At 48.5% G+C, this 25,360-nt stretch overlaps 1 protein-coding gene across 4 annotated transcripts in view; it reads right to left on the reverse strand.

Annotated features, from left to right (window-relative positions):
• LOC121877939 (alpha-catulin-like) overlaps positions 1-25,360 on the reverse strand; it is a 180,092-nt gene that overhangs the window by 45,331 nt on the left and 109,401 nt on the right. For all 4 annotated transcript variants that reach the window (XM_042383927.1, XM_042383925.1, XM_042383921.1 and 1 more), the window contains exon 3: positions 5,754-5,953. In XM_042383927.1, the coding sequence (XP_042239861.1) occupies positions 5,754-5,953 (200 nt within the window). The remainder of the gene's footprint in view (positions 1-5,753; positions 5,954-25,360) is intronic.

Genomic DNA, 25,360 nt, shown 5'->3' on the forward strand with positions numbered 1-25,360 from the left:
TTGTATGGATAGATGGATAGTTGGATAACCGGCTGAATGGTGGACCAGATGGTTGGCTGGTTGACTGGATGGATGGATGGATGGATGGATAGCGCTGCAACTGACCAGCAAACCAACCAATTTAGTTTTTACTTACCGAGAAAATGTTGACCAGACTCAACCTTAATAATAAGAGCCTCTTAAAGATGTGTTGCTCAGAGGGTGGGTCAGGGGTGGGAAGGGGGTGGGTCAGGGATGGGAAGGGGGTGGGCAGGGGGTCAGGGGTGGGGTCAGGGTGGAAGGGGTAGGGGTGAGGGGGTAGGCGGGAGGAGGATCAGGGTGGTTGGGGGAGGGTCAGAGGTGGGCAGAGGTGGAGGGTCAGGGGGTGGAGCAGGGGAGGTCAGGGATGAGCAGGGGAAGGGTCAGAGGTGGGCAGAGGAGAGAGTCACAGTCACACCATCCTTCCCCTCCTCTCCCCACCACCCTCTCCTCCCCACCTCTCCTACCTCTCCTCCCACTCCTCCCACCACCCCTCCTCCCCCTCCCACCACTCCCTCCTCCCTTCACCTCCTCCCTCCCCCTCACCCCTTCCCTCCCTCCTCCCCACCCTCCTCCAACCACCTCCTCCTTCCCACCTCCCACCACCCCCCTCCCTCCCCCCCTCCACCACTCCTCCTCCCCACTCCTCCACCACCCCCTCCTCCCCCCTCACCCCTCCCTCCTCCCCTCACCCCTTCCACCACTCCCTCCTCCAACCACCCCCTCCTTCCCACCTCTCCCACCACTCTCTCCCTCCCTCACCACCTCCCCCCCTCTCCCTCACCCCTCCCTCCTCCCCCCCTCACCCTTCCATCCTCCCTCCTCCCCACCCCTCCTCCACACCCCCTCCTTCCCCCTCCCACCACTCTCTCCTCCCCACCTCTCCCGCCTCCTCCCCTCCTCCCCCCTCACCTCTCCCTCCTCCCCTCCTCCCCCACACCCCTCCCTCCTCCCCCTCCCTCCACTACCCCCTCCCATCACCCCCCTCTCCAACCATTCCATCATCATTTTTAATCGCGTCTTAAAAAATAAAAATATCTCGTTGTTTACACTCCAGCAGTCACAAGCTCCTGGCAATCCGATTAGCTTTTGTTTTTCTTACCCGATGTGGGCTGTCTTGCTGTTGACCTACCTTTTCTTCTCTCTCTCTCTCTCTCTCTCTTACTCCTCCTTCTCCCCTTCCCTTACTCGCCCTCCTCCTTCTCCTTTCCTTTACTCTCCCCTCCTCCTTCTCCCTTTCCTTTACTCTCTCCTCCTCCTTCTCCTTGCTTTCTCTCTCCTCCCTCTCCTCCTTCCCTCTTCCTTTACTCCTTCTATCTCCTCCCACCCCCCTCCTCTCTCCTACTCTTCTTCCTCTCCTCTCCCCACTCTTCTTCCCTCCTCTCCTCCTCTCTTCTTCCTCTCCTCTCTCCTACTCTTCTTCCTCTCCTCTCTCTCTCTTCTTCCTCTCCTCTCTCCTACTCTTCTTCCTCTCCTCTCTCCTACTCTTCTTCCTCTCCTCCCTCCTCCACCCCTCTCCTCTCTCCTACTCTTCTTCCTCTCTCTCTCCTACTCTTCTTCCTCTCCTCTCTCCTACTCTTCTTCCTCTCCTCTCTCCTACTCTTCTCCCTCTCCTCTCTCCTACTCTTCTTCCTCTCCTCTCTCCTCCACCCCCCCTCTCCTCTCTCCTACTCTTCTCCTCTCCTCTCTCCTACTCTTCTTCCTCTCCTCTCTCCTCCACCCCTCTCCTCTCTCCTCCTACTCTTCTTCTCTCCTCTCTCCACCCACAACTTTCACGTAATACTTCTCATTAATTATTCATATATTTTTTTTAGCCTCAAGGTCTTCCGAGTTTCTGCATTTCTTTATATTTATCTAATTTATTTGTTTTGGATATTGTTTACTTGTTTTATGTTTGTGGTGTGGGGAAGAGAGTGAGTGTGAGGGAAGAGGGGGGTGGTAATGAGGAAAGAGGGGGGTGGTGATGTGTAAGGAAGAGGGGTGAGTATTGAGGGGAAGAGGGGAGGTGGTGTGGAAAAGAGGGGAGGTGGATGGGGAAGAGGGAGGTGGGAAGAGAGAGAGGAAGTGGATGAGAAGGGGGGAGGTAATTATGAGGGGAAGAATGGTGTGGGAAGAAGGGAGGCTGGTGGGGAAGAGGGGTTAATGAGGGAAGAGGGGTGGTGAGAAGAGGGGGAGGTGAGTAATGAGGAAAGAGGGGAGGTAGTGTGAAGAGGGGAAGAGGAGGAGGTGTGGGGAAGAGGGGGAGGTGGTGTGGGGAAAGGGAGGCGGTGTGGGAAGAGGGGGCTGGTATGGGAAGAGGAGGGAGGTGGTGGGGGAAGAGGGGTGGTATGGGGAAGAGGGGAGCTGGTGTGGGGAAGAGGGGAAGTGGTGTGGGAAAGAAGGGAGGGAGAGGGAAGAGGGGATGGGAAAGAGGGGGAGGTGGTGTGGGGAAGAGGGGGAGTGGTGTGGGGAAGAGGGGAGGTGGTGTGGGAAGAAGGGGGGAGTGGTGTGAGGAAGAGGGGGGGTGGTGTGTGGGGGAAGAGGGGGAGGTGGTGTGGGAAAGGGGAGGTGGTGTGGGGAGAAGAGGGAAGGTGGTGTGGGGGAAGAGGGGAGGTGGTGTGAGAAGAAGAGGAGGTGGTGTGTGGGAAAGAGGGGAGGTGGGTGTGGGGAAAAGGGGGAGGGATGAGGGGGAAGAGGGGGAGGTGGTGTGGGGAAAAGAGGGGAGGTGGTGTGGGGAAGAGAGGAGGAGGTGGTGTGTGGGGAGAGAGGGGAGGTGGTGTGGGAGAAGAGGGGGGGAGGTGGTGTGGGGAAGAGGAGAGGTGGTGTGGGGAAGAGGGAGGAGGTGGTGTGTGGGGAAGAGGAGGAGTTGGTGTGTGGGAAGAGGAGGAGGAGGTTGGTGGGGAAAGGGTGGTGTGGGGGGAAGAGGAGGAGGTGGTGTGGGGAAGAGGTGGTGTGGGGAAGAGGAGGTGGTATGGGGAAGAGGGAGGAGGTGGTGTGGGGAAGAGGAGGAGGGTGGTGTGGGGGGAAGAGGGGGAGGTGGTGTGGGGAAGAGGAGGAGGTGGTGTGGGAAGAGGAGGAGGTGGTGTGGGAAAGAGGAGGTGGTGTGGGAGAGGAGGAGGTGGTGCAGGGGAGAGGGAGGTGGTGTGGGGGAAGGGGAGGTGGTATGGGAAGAGGGGAGGTGGTGTGGGGAAGAGGGAGGTGGTGTGGGAAGAGGGGAGGTGGTGTGGGGGAAGAGGGGAGGTGGTGTGGGGGAAGAGGGGGAGTGGTGTGGGGAAGAGGGGGAGGTGGTGTGGGGAAAGAGGGGGAGGTGGTGTGGGGGAAGAGGGAGGTGGTGTGGGGAAAGAGGGGGAGGTGGTGTGGGGAAGAGGAGGGAGGTGGTGTGGGAGAGGGGGAGGTGGTGTGGAGAGGGGAGGTGGTGTGGGGGAAGAGGAGAGGTGGTGTGTGGGGAAAAGAGGAGGAGGTGGTGTGGGAAGAGGAGGGTGGTGTGGGGAAGAGGAGGAGGTGGTGTGGGAAGAGGAGGAGGTGGTATGGGAAGAGGAGGAGGTGGTGTGGGGAAGAGGGGGAGGTGGTGTGGGGAAGAGGAGGAGGTGGTATGGGAAGAGGAGGAGGTGGGTGTAGGGGGAAGGAGGAGGTGGTGTGGGGGAAGAGGGGGAGGTGGTGTGGGGAAGAGGAGGGAGGAGGTGGTGTGTGGGGAAGAGGGAGGAGGTGGTGTGGGAAGAGGAGGTGGTGGTGTGGGGAAGAGGAGGGAGGTGGTGTGGGGAAGAGAGGGAGGTGGTGTGGGGAAGATGGGGAGGTGGTATGGGGGAAAGGGGAGGTGGTGTGGGGAAGAGGGAGAGGTGGTGTGGGAAGAGGGGGAGGTGGTGTGGGGAAGAGGGAGGGTGATGTGGGGAAGAGGGGAGGTGGTGTGGGGAAGGGAGGTGGTGTGGGGAAGAGGGAGGTGGTGTGGGGGGGAAGAGGGGAGGTGGTGTGGGGGAAGAGGGGGAGGTGGTGTGGGGAAGAGGAGGGAGGTGGTGTGGGGAGAGGGAGGTGGTGTGGAGAAAGAGGGGGAGGTGGTGTGGGGAAGAGGGAGGTGGTGTGGGGAAGAGGAGGAGGGTGGTGTGGGAAGAAAAGGAGGTGGTGTGGGGAAGAGGAGGAGGTGGTGTGGGGAGAAGAGGAGGAGGTGGGTATGGGAAGAGGAGGTGGTGTGGGGGAGAAGGGGAGGTGGTGTGGGGGGAAAGGGGAGGAGGTGGTATGTGGGGAAGAGGAGGAGGGTGGTGTGGGGAAGAGGAGGAGGTGGTGTGGGGAAGAGGGGGAGGTGGTGTGGGGGAAGAGGAGGAGGTGGTGTGGGGAAAGAGGAGGCGGTGGTGTGGGGAAGAGGAGGTGGTGGTGTGGGGAAGAGGAGGAGGTGGTGTGGGGAAAGAGGGAGGTGGTGTGGGGGAAGATGGGAGGTGGTATATGGGGAAGAGGGGGAGGTGGTGTGGGGAAGAGGGGAGAGGGTGGTGTGGGAAGAGGGGGAGTGGTGTGGGGAGGGGTGGTGTGGGGAAGATGGGAGGTGGTGTGGGAAGAGGGGGAGGTGGTGTGGAGAGGGGGAGGTGGGTGTGGGGAAGAGGGAGGAGGTGGTGTGGGGAAGAGGAGGTGGTGGTGTGGGGGAAGAGGAGGAGGTGTGTAGAGAAAAGAAGGGGAGGTGTGGGTGTGGGGAAGAGGGGGAGGTGGTGTGGGAAGAGGGAGACTGGGGAAGAGGGAGGAAGACTGGGGAAGAGGGGGAGAAGACTGGGGAAGAGGGAGACTGGGGAAAGGAGGAAGACTGGAGAAAGGGGAAGACTGGGGAAAGAGGGGAGACTGGGGAAAATGGAGGAAGACTGGGAAGAGGGGAGACTGGAGAGGGGGAAGACTGGGGAAGAGGGGAAGACTGGGGAAGAGGAGGGAAGACAGGGAAGAGGAAGGAAGACTGGGGAAGGAGACTGGGAAGAGGGGAAGATTGGGGAAGAGGGGAAAGACTGGGGAAGAGGAGGGAAGACTGGGAAGAGGGAAGACTGAGGAAGTATTCAGTGTAGCTACATCACAGGAAGGAAATTTTACAGACGAAAGAAAAAACTCAAGAACAAGACAAATGAACCTGTTGAGTGTAAGACTGTCTTCCTCCTCCTCCTCTTCTCTTCCTCTTTCCCTCATCCTTCTCCTCTACTTCTCTCCCTACTTCTCCTCCTCTTCCAACTTCTCCTTTCCTTGTCACCACTTTTTTCTGCTTTGCATCATCTCTTTCTTCCTCCCCTCCTTCTTCTCTCAGATTATCTCCACCTTTCCCTCCTTCCTTTTCTTCCTCCTCCTTCCTTCTTCTTCCCCATTCTCCCCCATTCTCAACATACACCCAAGGACACGAGGCATTGAAACGACCGCAATTTTATCCTATCTTTATTTTAGTAGGTCTCCCCATCTTCTCCCACCCTGGTCCTCTCCCATTCTGGTCCTCTCCCCATCCTGGTCCTCTCCCCACCCTGGTCCTCTCCCCATTCTGGTCCTCTCCCACCCTGGTCCTCTCCCATTCTGGTCCTCTCCCCACCCTGGTCCTCTCCCCATCCTGGTCCTCTCCCCATCCTGGTCCTCTCCCCATCCTGGTACTCTCCCCATCCTGGTCCTCTCCCCATTCTGATCCTCTCCCCAGGTTACAGGACGAACAGTATCTGAAAGTTTACAGGTTACAGGCGGCCCAGGTATAAGAGAAGAAGAAGAAGAAGAAGAAGAAGAAGAAGAAAGAACCACCTGACGAAGACACTCACTTTATCTTTGGCCAGTAGGAGCTGTTTCACCACCACGGTATCGGCCAACAGGAGGACCCGGGTGACGGAGGAGAGTAGACAGCGGGCGGCACGGATCATAGAGGCGCGGTACTCTGGCCGATACCCGCCCACGCCCCCCCCGCCCACCGGCTCCACCAGGTTGGCCTCCGCTGTCTCACACAACTTCTCAATAGCCAGACCTGAAACAAAAAACACAAACAAGAGGTTACGTCTATTGTTCATTATAGCTATTTTTTAATCTACTAGTCTATATTTATCTATTTTTATGTATTAGTTTATATCTCTCTATCTCTCTCTCTCTCTATCTATCTATTTATTTTCTCTGGTCTTCTACTGGCGTGTTAGATGGATAAAGTAGTACCGAAAAACCTAAAAGAATGACGACTATGATAAACTAATAGAAGCCATGTATGGAGAGGAATAATAATAATAATAATAATAATAATAATAATAATAATAATAATAATAATAATAATAATAATAATAATAACAACAACAACAACAACAACAACAACAACAACAACAATAATAATAATAATAATAATAATAATAATAATAATAATAATAATAATAATAATAATAATAATAATATAATAATAATAATAATAATAATATAATAATAATAATAATAATAATAATAATAATAATAATAATAATAATAATAATAATAATAATAATAATAATAATAACAGACGTACTTACACACTTAACGTACTCACACACTTAACGTACTTACACACTTTACAAACTCAAGTTACTTAAAAATCTCGACATACTTACAACACTTTTAATAACTCGCCCTCAAGACCACAAAGCCATTACTTCACGGATTATCGCCAGTAATTATTCAACTATAACATTTTACACGACCATTAGTTAATTAAATGGTTATCGCAAATGATCTGCAAAGTTGATATATTGTAATGGTTATGTGTGTGTGTGTGTGTGTGTGTGTGTGTGTGTGTGTGTGTGTGTGTGTGTGTGTGTGTGTGTATTAGTGTTTTAGATCTCTCTGTCTCTCTCTCTCGTGTTAATCTCAAAGTCTCTCTCCTACCTTTCTCCAGCTCCATCAGTGAGGGGGGACGGAGATTGATGGAGGTTAGTGAGGGAGGGAGGGAGGAGGGAGGGAGGAGGGAGTTGGAGGGAAAGGAAGGGGGTGACCACGTGAGGAGATAAAAGATTCATTAGAGGTTAGTGGAGGTTAGTGAGGGAGGGAGAGAGGCGTGGGTAGGGAGGTTAATATTGGATTAGGAGATTACTAAAGGGAGGGATGCTGAAGACATCTATACAAGTTAATTACAATCTTATTATGTACTTGTTTATGAATACAACTGGCGGAAGACGAGGGAGGGAGTGGAGGGAGGTGGAGGGAAGTGGAGAGGGAGGGAGGGAGGGAGGGAGGGAGGGAAGTAAAGGGAAGGGAACAGTTTACACTTGAGAACTCTTATCTTCACTACTTTACTAGCGTCATTCTTTTACATCAACGACCATAAGAAAGTTTATGTCCTACTGAACAACACCCAGCTGATAAACACACACACACACACACACACACACACACACACACACATTGAAGTATTGAGGGTATCCATAGTCAGTATCGTTCTGTCTGTCTGTCTGTCTGTCTGCCTGTCTCTCTGTCTGTCTGTCTGTCTGTCTCTGTCTCTCTGTCTGTCTGTCATAACTCGCTACGGTGGCACTAACACTAATTACATTCCGGGTTTACCTTTGTGTGTGCTGTGGAAGGCAGGTGTTGAAAGCTATAATTAGAGTCAGGTATTCCGGTTATAATTACAGGTAACTCCTCCTCCTCCCTCCACACACACACACACCCTGCAGACCTCTCCCTCTCTCTCCCCTCCACACACTGCCTACCCTCCTTCTCCTCCACACACACACTGCCTCCTTCTCCTCACACACACTGCCTACCCTCCTTCCCACTCCCGCCATTGGTGTTGGTAGCCCCTGAAGGAGACTTAGTGGTGTTGGTAGCCCTGAAGGAGGTAGTGTTGGTAGCCTGAAGGAGGTAGTGGGTGTTGGTAGCCCCTAGTGAGAGATAGTGGGTGTTGGTAGCCCTGAAGGAGACAAGAGTGTGTTGGTTTTCACCTCCGCCATCAATAAAGTCTTGAGCCTCCAGGATACATAAGCTAACTAGTGTGTGTCCACGTGCCTCAGTTAAGTCAATGTGGGCTGGTGGGGTAGGGAGGCGAGGGGTGGAGGAATGGGGAGGGTGGTGAGGGGTGGTGGAGTGGGGGAGGGATTGGTGGAGTAGGAGGGGGTGGTGGAGTGGGGGAGGGTGGTGAGGGTGGGAATGGGGGGAGGCGAGGGGGTGGAGGAATGGGGGAGGGTGGTGAGGGGTGGTGGAGTGGGGAGGGATTGGTGGAGTAGGAGGGGTGGTTAGGGGGTGAGTACATAAGGTTTCAGTCACGGTGAAAATAACCCGAGGAGGCCAATGTTGGTGATGGTCTGTGGATTATGTAGACTCTGTGTGTGTGTGTGTGTGTGTGTGTGTGTGTGTGTGTGTGTGTGTGTGTGTGTGTGATGGGGGGTAAGCATCAAAGTCCAGAGAAACAACAACAACCAACATTATTACCACTACCACCTCTAGGAATAGCCATTACAACTACCACCAACAGTAACCACTACCATAATTTCCTGGAAGTCTCCTCCTACTGTGGCACGTAATTGGTGCATCACAGATAGTTAATAAATAGTAATTGGGAAGGTCATTAGTGTTGTTAGACTCGGGGGTTGTGAGGAAAGGGGGGTAGAAAGGGAGGGAGGGGATGTTTGTATGGGGTTAGGTTAAGTTAGGACGGATTGCCGCTTGCTGCCACCACCTGGACACAATGCCACCGCCTGCCACCACCTAGACACAATGCCACCACCTGCCACAACCTAGACACAATGCCACCACCTGCCACCATTTCAAGCCAAACTATCAAAGCCTAATACGTCGGATCAATAAGCCTGACTTAGCCCCAAGATACATTACTTTTTTGTTCTAATTCAGGTGGTCGTGGGCCAACCTCCAGTCCGCCCCACTCTGCCAAGTTGCATCATCCTCAATAAAACAGTCATTTAGGGGAGGATAAATTGGGTCACCTGTTTTACCTGAAGATTAGACACCCCAACGCTACCTGGGAAGTTCAGGTGGAATAAGCTAGGGTGTTTAATCTCCAGGTGAAATAAACTAAGCTGTCTAATATTCAGGTGAAATAAACTAAGCTGTCTAATCTTCAGGTGAAATAAACTAAGCTGTCTAATCTTCAGGTGAATTAAACTAAGCTGTCTAATATTCAGGTGAAATAAACTAAGCTGTCTAATATTCAGGTGAAATAAACTAAGCTGTCTAATCTTCAGGTGAAATAAACTAAGCTGTCTAATCTTCAGGTGAATTAAGCTGTCTAATCTTCAGGTGAAATAAACTAAGCTGTCTAATATTCAGGTGAAATAAACTAAGCTGTCTAATCTTCAGGACAAATAAATTAAGCTGTCTAATCTTCAGGTGAATTAAGCTGTCTAATCTTCAGGTGAAATAAACTAAGCTGTCTAATATTCAGGTGAAATAAACTAAGCTGTCTAATCTTCAGGACAAATAAACTAAGCTGTCTAATAATCTTCAGTTGATCTCATCCAAGTGAACTAATCTAGGCTTAGTCATCGTCCTCCGAAAGTTGAACATAACCAGGACCTGAAATTAGCCTATCAAATAGTCCAATAATAAGTGCTCGTTACCCTGCCATTAAATCATTATCCGGTGTAATTGCCATCTGAAAATACGTACAAGAGGTCAATAGCATTTTGTGCATTCCTGGGCCCTGTTATCAAGTGTCTGGCCCTTGGTATGGTTGTTAGGTTATGGGAGTGGGCATGGTAGTGGGGTTATGGAGGGGTCATGGTAGTTAGGCTATGGGAGGGTCATGGTAGTTAAGGTTATGGAAAGAGGGATCAAGTTAGTTAGGTTTATGGTAGTTAGGTCATGGTAGGGGTCATAATAGGTCATGAGAGGTTATGATAATTAGGACATGGGAGACACTAGCAGTTACACGTTTGTAACACGTTCATAACCTGATCCCAACGACAACATCCCATTCATAACCCTGTCCACAACCGTCTACAACACATCCACAACCCACCTACAATCTGTTCAAAACCATCCACAATCCGTCTAAAACCCATATCCACAACTCGTTCACAACCTATCAAACAACACTGGATGTCCACTGGATGTCCACAAATTATAGCCAGAGAAGAGAGTACGATTTGGGTAAAAGTAAAATTAAATTATAAAACTAATGGTACGGGCGACAACGTTTAGTCTAATGGGATCGATTCTATTTTTCTAGGGTTCACTGGTTCGAAGATTCATTGGTTCAGAGATTTCATGAGTCAAAGGTTTATTGGTTCGGGGATTTAATGTTTTGAAGGTTGAATGGTTCAAATATTTTTATGATTCGAAGGTTCATTGGTTCGAAGTTTCAAAGATTCGAGGATTCATTGGTCCTAAGATTAAATGATCCGATGGTTCACTGGTTCGAAGGTGAATAAAACCACCAGGGAACGAAGTAAAATTGTCCCCTCTACCCCTCACACCCGGGTTAATGTAATCAATTAACCAAAGTTAAGAACAGACGGACAGGCAGACAGCCAGCGAGACAGACGAACTGAAAGACATACAGACAGACATAACAAGCAGAGACAGACAGACAGACAGCGCCACACCAAAATAGACTCCACTGCAGATGGGTACAAAAAATAGATGAAAAAATGCATAGGGGAAGAAGAAGAGGAAGAAAAGAGGAAGAGGGAAGAGGAGGAAGGGGAAGAAGACCTCCTTCTTCCCAATAAATCCTCCTCCTCCTCGTCTTCCTCCCGTTGTAACATCTTAATCTAGAGACCTTCCTTGCCTTCCATGACACCAAGTCCTCACGCCCTGGCCACCACGACACCAAGTCCTCACGCCTGACCACCACGACACCAAGTCCTCACGCCCTGACCCCCACGACACTAAGTCCTCAATCCCTGATCACCACGACACCAAGTCCTCACGCCCTGGCCACCACGACACCAAGTCCTCACGCCCTGGCCACCACGACACCAAGTCCTCACGCCTGACCACCACGACACCAAGTCCTCGCCTTGGCCACCACGACACCAAATCCTCACGCCCTGACCACCACGACACCAAATCCTCACGCCCTGACCACCACGACACCAAATCCTCACGCCTTGGCCACCACGACACCAAATCCTCACGCCCTGACCACCACGACACCAAGTCCTCACGCCCTGACCACCACGACACCAAATCCTCACGCCTGACCACCACGACACCAAATCCTCACGCCTTGAGCCACCACGACACCAAGTCCTCACGCCCTGGCCACCACGACATCAAGTCCTCACGCCCTGGCCACCACGACACCAAGTCCTCACGCCTTGGCCACCACGACACCCCATTGATCGAGTACCTATACGACACCTCTAATTATCTCGACAAAACAGATCAATCAACCTGTTAGCCTCTGTGTGTGTGTGTGTGTGTGTGTGTGTGTGTGTGTGTGTGTGTGTGTGTGTGTACATATGGCACTCGAAACTAACTCAAGAGGAAGTCATTCACACGCCACCCTGCCAACACACACACACACACACACACACACACACACACACACACACACTGCCGCTAAAGATGTACGTGATGAAGAGGCCAACAGGAAGGTACTCGACTAATGTGACCAACAGCACCAGGATGTTCACTGCTCCTCCTCCTGACGCTCCTGACACTCCTGACGCTCCTGACGCTCCATGAAGCACTGGGGCGTGGGTAAGGCACTTCTGGATACGGGGGCTTAGGGTGGGTGGGATGTAGATAAGGAATGGATGGGTGTGGATTGGGTGGCTGTGTATGGGTGATTTTAGACGGGTGGCTCTGCATGGTTGGATTTAGACGGGTGGGTGTGGATAAGTTGCCTCTAACAGGTGGCTCTGGTTAGGATGGTCATGAAATAATGGTTCTGGACGGACTCTATTTCCTGCAATCACAATATCTTAAGCCCTTCCATTTCCTTCAACTTGCTCTATTCACCCCTTCCATTTCCTTCAACTTGCTCTATTCACCCCTTCCATTTCCTTCAACTTGCTCTATTCACCCCTTCCATTCCCTTTAACTGATCTATTCACCCCTTCCATTCCCTTCAACTTGCTCTATCCACCCCTTCCATTCCCTTCAACTTGCTATATTCACCCCTTCCATTCCCTTCAACTTGCTCTATTCACCTCTTCCATTCCCTTCAAGAAGGGGAAGAAGAAGGGAAGAACAACACACACACACACATCCTTGACCTGAACCCTCCTCCCCACCGGAATATCAACAAGTTCTCGCCAGAAGTTACAATTTCATTTCGGAAAGGAATGGAACCAGTGTTAAACAGAGGTGAACAGTCAGTGAGAACAACTCAACAGTAACAGTCGTACCCAAGTTAACCTTCACACAGTGAGGTCCCAGGTACCCAGTGATAACGGCCCGTGAGACCCAACAACAACCAGCGATGTGTTAATCCGTCTACGATAGGAAGGACTGGGACCACACCTCACTCATATAACACCATCTGTGAGGGAATTACTATACCACGTCAGGTCCCTCATAACACCATCTGTGAGGGAGTTACTACACCACGTGAGGCCCCTCATAACACCATCTGTGAGGGAATTACTACACCACGTGAGGCCCCTCATAACACCATCTGTGAGGAAATTATTACACCACGTCAAGTCCTTCATAACACCATCTGGGAGGGAATTACTACACCACGTGAGGTCCCTCATAACACCATCTGTGAGGGAATTATTACACCAAGTCAGGTCCTTCATAACACCATCTGGGAGGGAGTTACTACACCACGTCAGGTCCTTCATAACACCATCTGGGAGGGAATTACTACACCACGTGAGGCCCCTCATAACACCATCTGTGAGGGAATTACTACACCACGTGAGGCCCCTCATAACACCATCTGTGAGGGAATTACTACACCACGTCAGGTTCCTCATAACACCATCTGTGAGGGAACTACTACACCACGTGAGGCCCCTCATAACACCATCTGTGAGGGAATTACTACACCACGTCAGGTTCCTCATAACACCATCTGTGAGGGAATTACTACACCACGCCAGGTCCCTCATAACACCATCTGTGAGGGAACTACTACACCATGTGAGGTCCCTCCTAACACCATCTGGGAGAGAGTTACTACACTACATGTTTGCTGTTCAACACCTATATTAATCTGTATGCTCACTGTATGTTCCTTTACCTTTCTCTAATGAAGGCTTTTGTTAAACCACCAATATATGTAATAAGTCATTTATGTCCAATGTATATTTTCAGTCTTCGGGCTGCAGAACTTTTTTAATAAACCGTTAATTATTATTATTATTATTATTATTATTATTATTATTATTATTATTATTATTATTATTATTATTACACACACACACACACACACACACACACACACACACACACACACACACACACACACACACACACACACACACACACACACACCATTAAAGCGCCTCTCTCATTTATGTTCAAAACAAACACCAGTTACTCTTAACACCACACACTAGTCAGGGAGGTCCTTCTGTATGGTGACTTGTGTATGGCGACTTGTGTATGGTGAGGTGCACGTGGGCAGTGAGGCAGTGTATAGTGACTTGTGTATAGTGATTAGTGTATGGTGACTTGTGTTTGGTGACTAGTGGATGGTGACTTGTGTATGGTGACTTGTGTATGGTGACTAGTGTATGGTGACTTGTGTATGGTGAGGTGCACGTGGGCAGTGAGGCAGTGTATGGTGACTTGTGTATGGTGACTTGTATAATGGTGACGTGTATGGTGATTTGTATATGGTGACTGGTGTATGGTGAGGTACAGGCGGGCAGTGAAGCAGTGTATGGTGACTGGTGTATGGTGAGGTACAGGCGGGAAGTGAAGCAGTGTAAGGTGACTGGTGTATAGTGAGGTACAGGCGGGAAGTGAAGCGGTGTATGGTGACTGGGTGTATGGTGAGGTACGGGCGGGCAGTGAAGCGGTGTATGGTGACTGGTGAGGTACAGGCGGGAGTGAAGCAGTGTATGGTGACTGATTGTAATATGGTGAGGCACAGGCGGGCAGTCAAGGCAGTGTGGTGACTGGTGTGGTGGCAGGGCACAGGCAGGAGGTGAAGCAGTGTGGTGACTGGTGTATGGTGAGGGTACAGGCGGGAAGTGAAGCGGGTGTGTGGTGACTGGGCGCGCCAGGTGGCGAGAACAGGCGGGCAGTGAGGTGTATGGTGACTGGTGTGGTGGGTACAGGCAGAGTGGAAGCGGTGTATGGTGGCTGGTGTATGGTGAGGTGCAGGTGGGAGTAGAAGCAGTGTATGGTGACGCTGGTTATGGTGTGAGGGTGCAGGAGGCAGTGAGCAATTCAGCCCGTGGTGTGGTGTATGGTGAGGTACAGGCGGGAAGTGAAGCAGTGTATGGTGACTGGTGTATGGTGAGGTACAGGCGGGCAGTGAAGCAGTGTATGGTGACTGGTGTATGGTGAGGTACAGGCGGGCAGTGAAGCAGTGTATGGTGACCACAGCGGCAGAAGTTATTGGTCAGTGTTCTTGTCTTTGCGGTCATTTATTTCAAAAGACCAACAAGGAGACCGAGACCGTATTGGAGACCGGTAACGAGGGAGAGATCGAGACCTAAGTGGAGGCCGGTAACGAGGTCGGTAACGAAGGAGAGACCGAGACCGAAATGGAGACCGGTACCAAAACAGAGATGAACCAATGAACAAACAAGAGATGAACAAAAGTGAACCACAGGCGACTATCAGATGAACAAAAGTGAACCACAGGCGACTAACAGATGAAGAACGAACGACAACAACATAAAAATATCTGGCAGTTTTAGAGACATGGGACCACTACACAATTTTATGGTTATCGATGGCCGCTGGTGTGAGTTATGACGTGGATAAATAAAACGTGACACACACACACACACACTACACTTCTCGATAGTTGTATTATTCAGTAAATTTCAGAACCAGTTAGTGAGTGAGTTACAGTGACTTGAGCAACTGAGACAACATCCTCACATTATTTAGGATCAGTATAAACAAACGTATACAATGGAATGCACTTGATTCCTTGTATCTGTATATATATCTTAACATGAAGCTCGGTTACGTCTGCGGTATTGACAAACCTCTAGTGAAATTGATGACAGCTAAAATACCTCCAGATTTACAACTCAAACGTAAACACACAGAAATCAAATGTCGTCCGCCTAACCTGTGTGAAATATGGGAGGGTCAACAGGTCAATATTAACAGTCATTACCCAGTCGAGGATAACGTAAGCTGTGACGTTATTCTGACCAAGATAGAATCACAATCAAGTGTCAAATGGTGGAATAATCTCTCAGAATAGTAATATTTCTCAATTATCTTCCATTAATTCACACATTTTTCAATAGAAAGTCGTCTATATGTGCTTTTTATTTATTTTTTCTTATTCCCCAAACACGGTCAGAAGCTCCTCTTACTCTCATCTGAATGAAGTGAATCTCTAATACATTTATATACAAAAAAGGAGTCTAACTCGTTCCCTCATATAAAACAACACTATCTAAACACCACCCCACACTCCTTGGATACCTCAAACCTCCATCAGAATCTTGTGTACCGTCACAGCTCCTCCGCCTGTTGTGTGTCACTTGTCTGATTCAAAGTTCCCGCCATCGGACTTGTTTCCCAGGCGACGAGGAGGCATGTCCTGGTCTGTTTCCCCCAATACTCGCGAGGTAAAATCATTTCCATCAGCCTGGGACTTTGGACTCGTAACAACTGGGGAAATTCTCTTGGTTTCTGAGAGTTCTGGAGCCTGATGTTAAACCTCGTCCACCTCCGCCTCAGGAACCCAAACTCACTTGATGGGTGGCCTAAACGAACCATCTCCCACCCGAATTCTACCAGTGCAAACTCTTTAACTTCCTGGATTATAAGTTCTAAATCAAATTACAAAAACAACACGACAGACTTACACACCACCAGCAGTACAGTAGCTCCTACACAGTTATAAGGCCCGATATATATTCCTCAGGTTCGTCCCAAGCAGACCAAGATAATATAGACTTTTCGGGAATACAAACACAAGAGTGATGTATGACTGAGTTAAAGAAGACAAGTGGTGTTTTCCAGACTTCCAGCCGTCCAAATAGAATGATGTATGTTTTGAGTTCCAGGAGCCCAAAGAGTGATATGTTTCAAGAGTTCCAGAAGTCCAGACAAGGCGATTTATATATATATATATATATATACCTGTATATATATATATATATATTCCAAGGGGTTTTAAGAAATAATGACATATATTTCAATAATTTTAAGAGCCCAAACAAGATGACATGCTTCAAAAAGTTTAAAAGTGATGAGTCATATATACCATAGTTTCAGGAGCCAGGAGTGATATATTTCAAGAGCTTCAGGAGCCAGGAGTGATATATTTCAAGAGCTTAAGGGGCCTAAACAAAGCGCTATATACTGTATATAAACAGTTTCAGAAGAGACGATATTTCACACCTGACTACAGAGGTTTCTACACCTGGGCATGATATGGGAGACGAGATGAGTGTTACCAGAACCATTTACTCTCTCTCTCTCTACACACTTTTACCCTCCCCCATATAACCACTCTCTCACACACTCTCACACTCCCCCACACACTCACCCCTCTAGACTCCCTCCCACTCACCCCCAGACTCTCTCCCACTCAATTTCTGTGACTCTCCTCCCACTCACCCCCCATAGACTCTTTCCCACTCACCCCCCAGACTCTCTCCCACTCACCCCCCAGACTCTCCCACTCACCCCCCCCAGACTCCCTCTCCCCACTCACCCCCAGACTCTCTCTCCCACTCACCCCCCAGACCTCTCCTCTCACCAGTTTTCCCCGTTTACGCTGACTCACACTCTCTTTCTTTCTTCCTCACTTTCACACACACACACACACACACACACACACACACACACACACACACACATATGCACTCTCTTTCTTTCTATTTTTTCTCCTTTTCTTTCTTACTCTGGGTGGCTGTCTCTCCCCATCTCTCCCCCTCTCTCTCTCCTCTAATCTCTCTCTCCTCTCTCTATCGCCCGGGATGGACTAGCGTAACCTGCCTGGTCTTGACACAGTTGAGCCCCTGCCAGACCAAATTCCCAGCCCACCAACACTCCTTCTAATCTTTTGTTTACAGCTCCCCATCCCTCCTCCCTCACCTGACCCCCACCTGGCCTCACACGGCCTCACCCACCTCCCACCTTCACCCCACCTCCACCTCACCTCCTCACCCCATCTGCCTCCTCCCTCATCTCACCTGACTCCTCCCTCACCCTCACACCCACACCTCCATTCACCTACCTCCTCCCCCTCACCTGGGCTCCTCCTCCCTCCTCCCTCACCCGCCTCCTCCTCCTCCTCCCTCACTCAAGCACCTCCCCTTCACCTGCCTCCTCCTCCTCCCTCCTCCCCTCACCTCCTCCTCCTCCTCCTCCTCCTCCTTCCATCACTCCAGCCTCCTCCTCCTCCCTCACTCACACCTCCCTCCTCCCCCTCACCTGCCTCCTCCTCCCCCCCCATTCACACTCTCATCTGCCTCCCTCCTCCTCCCTCACCTGACCTCCCTCCTCCCCTACAGCACACCTTCCTCCTCCCCCCTCCCTTCATCTACCTCCTTCCCTCCCCCTCACCTCACCCCACCTTTCTTTCCCACCTCCTCTCCCATCCCATCTATCTTTCCTCTCTACCCCCTCTCATCTCCCCATCATGCACCCTCACCCTAACTCCCCCCTCATCTACCTCCCCTCACATCCTTCCTCCCTTCACCATCTTTATACACACCCTCTCCTCAACCCTTCCCTCTCACTTCACTCCTCTGTCCACCTTTCGTTCCTGCATCTCCTTGTTTCCCCCTCAATACTCTCCCCACACCCCCTTCCACCTCTTAAGTACTACCAATTTCTCTCCTCTGATCCTTCCATTCCCCTCTCTTTTATCACTCCCTTCTTTTCTCCCTCCCCCTTAACCACTTCCCCTTCTCCTCCTCTTCTTCTTTTACTCTCTCTCTACCTCCCTCTTTCCTTCTATTCGTCATTGTCCAATTCTTTCCCTATTTGCCATTTCTTCTCCCTTCTTCTTCCTCCTCCAGTCTTTGTTTCTCCCTCCCTTCCTTCCTTCCTTCTTCTCTTACCCCACCTTCTTTATTCTCTTTCCTCCTTCCTTTCCCCGTTTCTTCTTCCTCTCTCCCTCTCTTCGTCTTCCTCTTCCCTTCTCTCCTGTGTCCGCCATCTTTATTGACGTCTCCCTGTGACCTATTTTCTCCCCTCCCTTTAATTCCATCATCATATTATTTGTCTATTTAGTTATTGACGTTTTCTGTCACTACGCCGGGGTATTATTTTCTCCTCCAGTCAGTCCGTCAGTCAGTCAGTCAGTCAGTCAGTTAGTCAAGTAGTCCGTAAGTCCGTCCGTTAGTCAAGTAGCCCGTAAGTCCGTCCGTTAGTCAAGTAGCCCGTAAGTCCGTCCGTTAGTCAAGTAGCCCCTAAGTCCGTCCGTTAGTCAAGTATTCCGTTAGTCCGCCCATCAGTCAGTAAGTTAATCCGTCCGTTAGTCAAGTAGCCCCTAAGTCCGTCCGTTAGTCAAGTATTCCGTTAGTCCGCCCATCAGTCAGTAAGTTAATCCGTCCGTTAGTCAAGTAGTCCGTTTATAAGTCTGTCCGTCCGTCACCTAATCAGTCCGTAAATCCGTCTATCTCTCTGTCCGTCCGTCCACTGACAGGAGAGTTTCCGATCACTGGCTTGGGGATCGATGGCCAGCCGGTGCTTCACTCTGTTCTGGGTCAAGTGTAAAGTTTTGAAATAGTGAGAGAGATAGTGAGAGAGATAGTGAGAGAGATAGTGAGAGATAGTGAGAGAGAAAGATAGCGAGAGAGATAGTGAGAGAGATAGTGAGAGAGATAGATAGTGAGAGAGAAAGATAGTGAGAGAGATAGTGGGAGAGATGATGAGAGAAGATGGTGAGACAAGTGAAGAGATAGTGAGGAGATGGTAGGGAATGAGAGAGAGATAGTGAGAATAGTGAGATAGTGAAGAGAGAGAGAGGGGGGTGAGATATAGACAGTACTAGCTTAAGGGATCATCTCTCTCTCTCTCTCTCTCTCTCTCTCTCTCTCTCTCTCTCTCTCTCTCTCTCTCTCTGACAGAAAGATGGTGGTTATGTTGACAGCTAAAATTGTGTGCAGTTATTATGCTAAAACTTTATTAAATTTTCCTTCACTCACCACCATTCATCACCACTCATCACAACCACCACTCACCACAACCACCACACATGACAACCACCCCCACTCTCCACCACCACCACCACCACAATTTATACTCCTTTATAGTTATTTCACCAGATATACGGGTCGTCGAGGCCAATAACACAGTAATTGCAACAAACACCTGGATGAGGGCAGGGTGTGGGGGGGGAGGGGTGGAGAAGGAGGGGAGAGAAGGGGGGGAGGAGGGGGTAAATCACCATCATGGACCAATTGTTATAGTAAGGTAATTAGTAAGTGTGTAGATTATCGCCTATTGACGTAGTTATGTGGTCATTTCGGTGGTCCGGCTCTTGTTAGCGGCCGCCACTCTTATTCTTTAGTGCCATATTGTCTCCTGAGGTGGGGGTGGATTATTCTCTCTTCCCCGTCTCTTTTTCTGTCTCGCTGTATGTCTGTCTGTCTGTCTGTCTCTGCTTATTATCTCCTCCCTCTCTTGCAGATCATTCCTTCTTTCCTTCTTCCTGTCTCTCTTTGTCTCTCTCATGCAGATAAATCTCTCTCTCTCTCTCTCTCTCTCTCTCTCTCTCTCTCTCTCTCTCTCTTTGTCTCTCTCATGCAGATAAATCTCTCTCTGTCTCTCTCTCTCTCTCTGCAGATCATTCCTTCTTTCCTTCTCCTGTCTCTCTTTGTCTCTCTCATGCAGATAAATCTCTCTCTCTCTCTCTTGCAGATCATTCCTTCTTTCCTTCTTCCTGTCTCTCTTTGTCTCTCTCATGCAGATAAATCTCTCTCTCTCTCTCTCTTACAGATCATTCCTTCTCTCTCTCTCTCTCTCTCTCTCTCTCTCTCCCTTGGTAACTGAGAGAGGAGTAACGTGGCAGACATGAACACGTGAAGCAAACGGATAACCTCTGGGAATGGGAGAGGAAGAGGAGATGAGAAGGAGTGGGAGGGGAGGAAGGGGAGGAGGGGGAAAAGGAGTTGGGTGAAGAAAAAAGAAGAATAAGGGGGAGGAGGAGGAGGAGAAGGAGGAGGTATCAGAGGACTCGAGAAGGTGACCTCTACCATCCAGGTCAGGGTTAGGGAGGGAGGGAGGAAATAATGGCAGGTCAAGCTAGACAACTGTGGTAAATACTTTATACACTGTAAACATAACTACCACTTGTTAAGACTAGCCACACTATTTTACTCCTTAATAAAAAGATCTAATAAAATATTATCGCAAAAATGAATACAGTTTTTATTGGCCTTCACCCATAATTAACTTCACTGGTATATTTTTCTTATCACCATTGAACCTGATTTAATACTTCTTACCAAATTTTAATAAACATAAAAGATTAAAAAAAATCGGTGATAAAAACTGCAAAAGGAATTATTCATAACTTAATCACAAAAGCGTCATATTACTTAAAAAAAAAATCCCCAAATTGACTCCTTTACTACTAAAAAGTTAACAGCTACTCGACACTACACAAAAGCCTTTCACTATTAATTAATCGTACAAAAAAAAAATAAAAAGCCTTCAGCGTACTTAAACTTTTCCAGGAATTAAAAAAAATCCTTTTACACGTAATAAAACAGCGCTTGACGGCCCTATGATGTATTGTTGTGGACGTGGGCTATTATAGTTTATGCCGCCAGACACGACACCAGCCACAGGTAGTCCAGTGCTTGATCAAACACCTGAGTCAGCTGGTCAAGACACACAAGAATTCTGCAGGTATTTTTTTTTTGGGGGGGGGGCTAATTAATCGTATTTTGGGGGCTAAGCTATCGTACTCAAGGAATTAAGTTATCGTACTCAAAGGGTTATTATCGTACTCTAAGGGTGTAGTTATCGTACTCAATGGGTCGATAATGTTACGCTAGTGGGATTAATATTCACTTCTCTGCATATTCAAGCAACAACCACTGTATACACACACACACACACACACACACACACACACAGAGGAACACGAACTTGTGAATATTTTAAGGAATTCATTCTTGTTTGTGTGTAAGTGGTCTTCTGGCCTGTTCTTCCCCACGTATATTTTATGTCGATCCTAACCTAACCTAACCTAACCTAACCTAACCTAACTCTAACCTAAATTGAGTGTATAAGGGGTGGTGAGATGTCAGGGGGTGTATCAGGAGGAGTGGGGGTGTCAGGGGGTGTATCAGGGGGTATAAGGTGTAAAATTCACACCCAGGTAAGAGGCGTAAGGTCACAGCACCGTCACCTGGTACCTGGTATACCTGGCAGGTCTCCAGGTCGTGAAACTGATGACCTGATCCAATATTTGTCGTCCCTGAATGGCCGAGAGAGAGAGAGAGAGAGAGAGAGAGAGAGAGAGAGAGAGAGAGAGAGATTATGAAAATTATACGAGTGATTATAATTCAGTCTTAGATGTCAGGTTTGTCTTGTCAGCCAATTATACCATTAACAAGTGATAGACCTTAATGAGAGCAGCTCCTATAATGTTAAAGTTGACGTGACGATGATTTTTTCAGGGACACACACACACACACACACACACACACACACACACACACACACACACACACACACACACACACACACACACACACACACACGAGAGAGAGAGAGAGAGTCTAGCCAGCTTCCCCCAAAACAGTATCTTGCCAACAGTGAACCGCTACACTGTCTCCTTAAGGCGTTGGTGCGTACATTCTGATCGCTGAACTGAGAGAAAATCGTTCCCAAACCACTGTTGTGTTTTCTCCCCATCACCCAACAGTTTAACCTTACAACATCTATGACCCTTCTCTTTTCCTGACAAAAAAATCAATGCATTTCTTTTCTTTCCTTTAAATGCTGGTAGTTTGATCTTTGTATTTGTTGATATTAAATGAAACGTGACTTTTTTTTTTTTGAAGCCTAAAACGTACAGTTGCCGCCCGAATTGTACGTACGTGGTCTGTTTAAACCTGATGTACACGATGCTTTTCATCACTAATTGCACCAAAATAACACTAAAGAAAGTCACCATTATAATATACACAGAAAAAATTAACTTATTACATATTTAAAATCTCAATCTAACTTACCTACACAGCACTGAAGTGAATGATGTCAGATATTGCCGAAAATTTCAAGATAATTTTTTTTTGTCCACAATTGTAACTCCTACAGGATCCCTCAGGTTGTTAACTAGGTATCAGTCATCTCAAGAACACCAACAGTAAGCTTAAAATCACCCCCGTCTCTTATCTGTCACTAAAAAAAACTATCTCTACTTGGGGTGATAGATGAATTTCAGAATGAACACTACGACTCCTGTTGTCTCGGTAGGGTTGTCAAAATCCTTCGTCCGTTGTGTCATATCTTTTCAACACAATGTGGTATAGATAGTTTTGAGTGAGTGTACAATACTGTTCGCCACACTCGTTCTACTCCCACAGTAAACTCTCCCTCACCAACACCTGTCTGGTTCTCAGCGTAAAGTATATAATATTCCCCCGGAGTGTAATGCACATATTAAACTCATAAACTTTCCTCGTGATCACCTGGAACACGTTTTATATCTTCATTATTAATATCTGACATGAGTGAACTGGCTTTCTGTGACACTGGAATTCTCCTTCCTTCCTTCTTCTACACATCAAAACAGTCTCTAACTGTTCTTTGTCTTCAGGCTTCATATCTCCTCCTTCACAATGACTAAGTCCTCCTTCAGGGGCTTCATCCAAGTCCTGTCACTCCTTCAACACTAAATACCGCCGTCAATTCCTCAACAATAACCTTAATAACAGATTAAACAACACCTTGGCACAACTGGTGGACCCCTAAAGTACCCAAACTCATCACTCTTATAAAACCTCTTCACCTTTACGATCGCTTTTATCGCCGCCGCCTCTACCCTGACGACCACCAATATCTGACCAGCAAACAGGTGGCGGGCCGACTAATGCGACAGACTGAGTGAGGATTCAGCCACAGTCAACATAGCCGGCCACGACCTGTGCCGGAGTTAACGACACACCATATTCACCCTCACGCACTTCCCCACCAGCTATGTCGTCCCAGTTGATGGTGTAAATAAGGTAGAATTTACATGTGTTGGTAATTATCTTGCTGGTGTTTTGTGTGAGTATACAAGAGTGTTTATAAAGTCCGTGTTAACTTTTTAAACCATTAATAACTTTGTATGAATGTAAGATAGAATTTTTTTTGATAATATTTTAACACACCGTATACATTTCCCGATCACAATATAACCACTATCTTCTATTATACACACTTAATACTCATAATTATTGTGGTAATATCTGAAGGGAGAATATATTAAGAGAATAATGGCAATACTCACAGAAAATGTAATAAGGTAGTGTAGAAACTTAAACATATATCAATCTTACTGTTTCATCTCTTTCATTAATTAGGATAGAAAATCATTTTCTTTTTTACGAATTTTAAGGACATGAAACATATTTATTAATTTATTATTATTATTATTATTATATTTATTTATTTATTTTTTTTTTTTTGGGGGATGTTGATGTGGTACTTTGTATATGAGAAAACAGTTAACCCACCTTCACACCACACTGTTAACCCCATCCTCACAAATAACCCACCACTCACACTGTTAACCCACCGCTCACACACTGTTAATACCCTCACACACTGTTAAACCCCACCTTCACACACTGTTAACCCATCCTCACAAATAACCCACCACTCCTACACTGTTAACCCACCCTCACACACTGTTAAACCCACCTTCACACGCTGTTAAACCCACCTTCACACACTGTTAACCCACCACACACACTGTTAACCCACCACACACACCTGTTAACCCACCTCACACACACTGTTAACCCACCACTCACACACTGTCCCAACCCCACCACTCACACACACTGTTAACCCACCACACACACCTGTTAACCCACCACCACACACTGTTAACCCCAACTCACACACTGTTAACCCACCACTCACACACTGTTAACCCACCTTTCACACTCTGTTAACCCACCTTCACACACAGTTAACCCACCACACACACACTGTTAACCCACCACACACACGCTGTTAACCCACCACTCACACTGTTAACCCACCACTCACACACACTGTTAACCCACCACACACACTGTTAACCCACCACTCTACACACTGTTAACCCACCCTCGCACACTGTTAACCCACCTTCACACACAGTTAACCCACTACACACACACTGTTAACCCCACCACTCACACACTGTTAACCACCACTCACACACTGTTAACCCACCACTCACACACCCACACACTGTTAACCCACCCTCACACACTGTGCCCACCCTCACACACTGTTAACCCACCACTCACACACTGTTAATCACCTTCACACACCGTTAACCCACCCTCACACACTGTTAACCCACCACTCACACACTGTTAACCCATCTTCACACACTGTTAACCCACCACTCACACACTGTTAACCCACCTTCACACACACTGTTAACCCACCACTCACACACTGTTAGCCCACCACTCACATTGGTAACCCACCACTCACACACAGTAACCCACCACTCACACACTGTTAACCCCACCACTCACACACTGTTAACCCACCCTCACACACTGTTAACCCACCACTCACACACTGTTAACCCACCACTCACACACTGTTAACCCACCACTCACACACTGTTAACCCACCACTCACACACTGTTAACCCACCCTCACACACTGTTAACCCACCACTCACACACTGTTAACCCACCACTCACACACTGTTAACCCACCTTCACACACACTGTTAACCCACCACTCACACACTGTTAGCCCACCACTCACACATTGTTGTTAACCCACCACTCACACACTGTTAACCCCACCCTCACACACTGTTAACCCACCACTCACCTGTTAACCCACCCTCAAACACTGTTAACCCACCACTCACACACTGTTAACCCACCACTCACACACTGTTAACCCACCACTCACACACCCACACACTGTTAACCCACCCTCACACTGTTAACCCACCCTCACACTGTTAACCCACCACTCACACACTGTTAATCCACCTTCACACACCGTTAACCCACCCTCACACACTGTTAACCCACCACTCACACACTGTTAACCCATCTTCACACACTGGTAACCCACCACTCACACACTGTTAACCCACCACTCACACACTGTTAACCCACCTTCACACACTGTTAACCCTACTCACACACTGTTAGCCCACCAC

The sequence above is a fragment of the Homarus americanus genome, unplaced genomic scaffold, assembly GCF_018991925.1.
Source record: "Homarus americanus isolate GMGI-L3 unplaced genomic scaffold, GMGI_Hamer_2.0 scaffold33468, whole genome shotgun sequence".
NCBI classification, from domain to species: Eukaryota; Metazoa; Arthropoda; class Malacostraca; order Decapoda; family Nephropidae; genus Homarus; species Homarus americanus.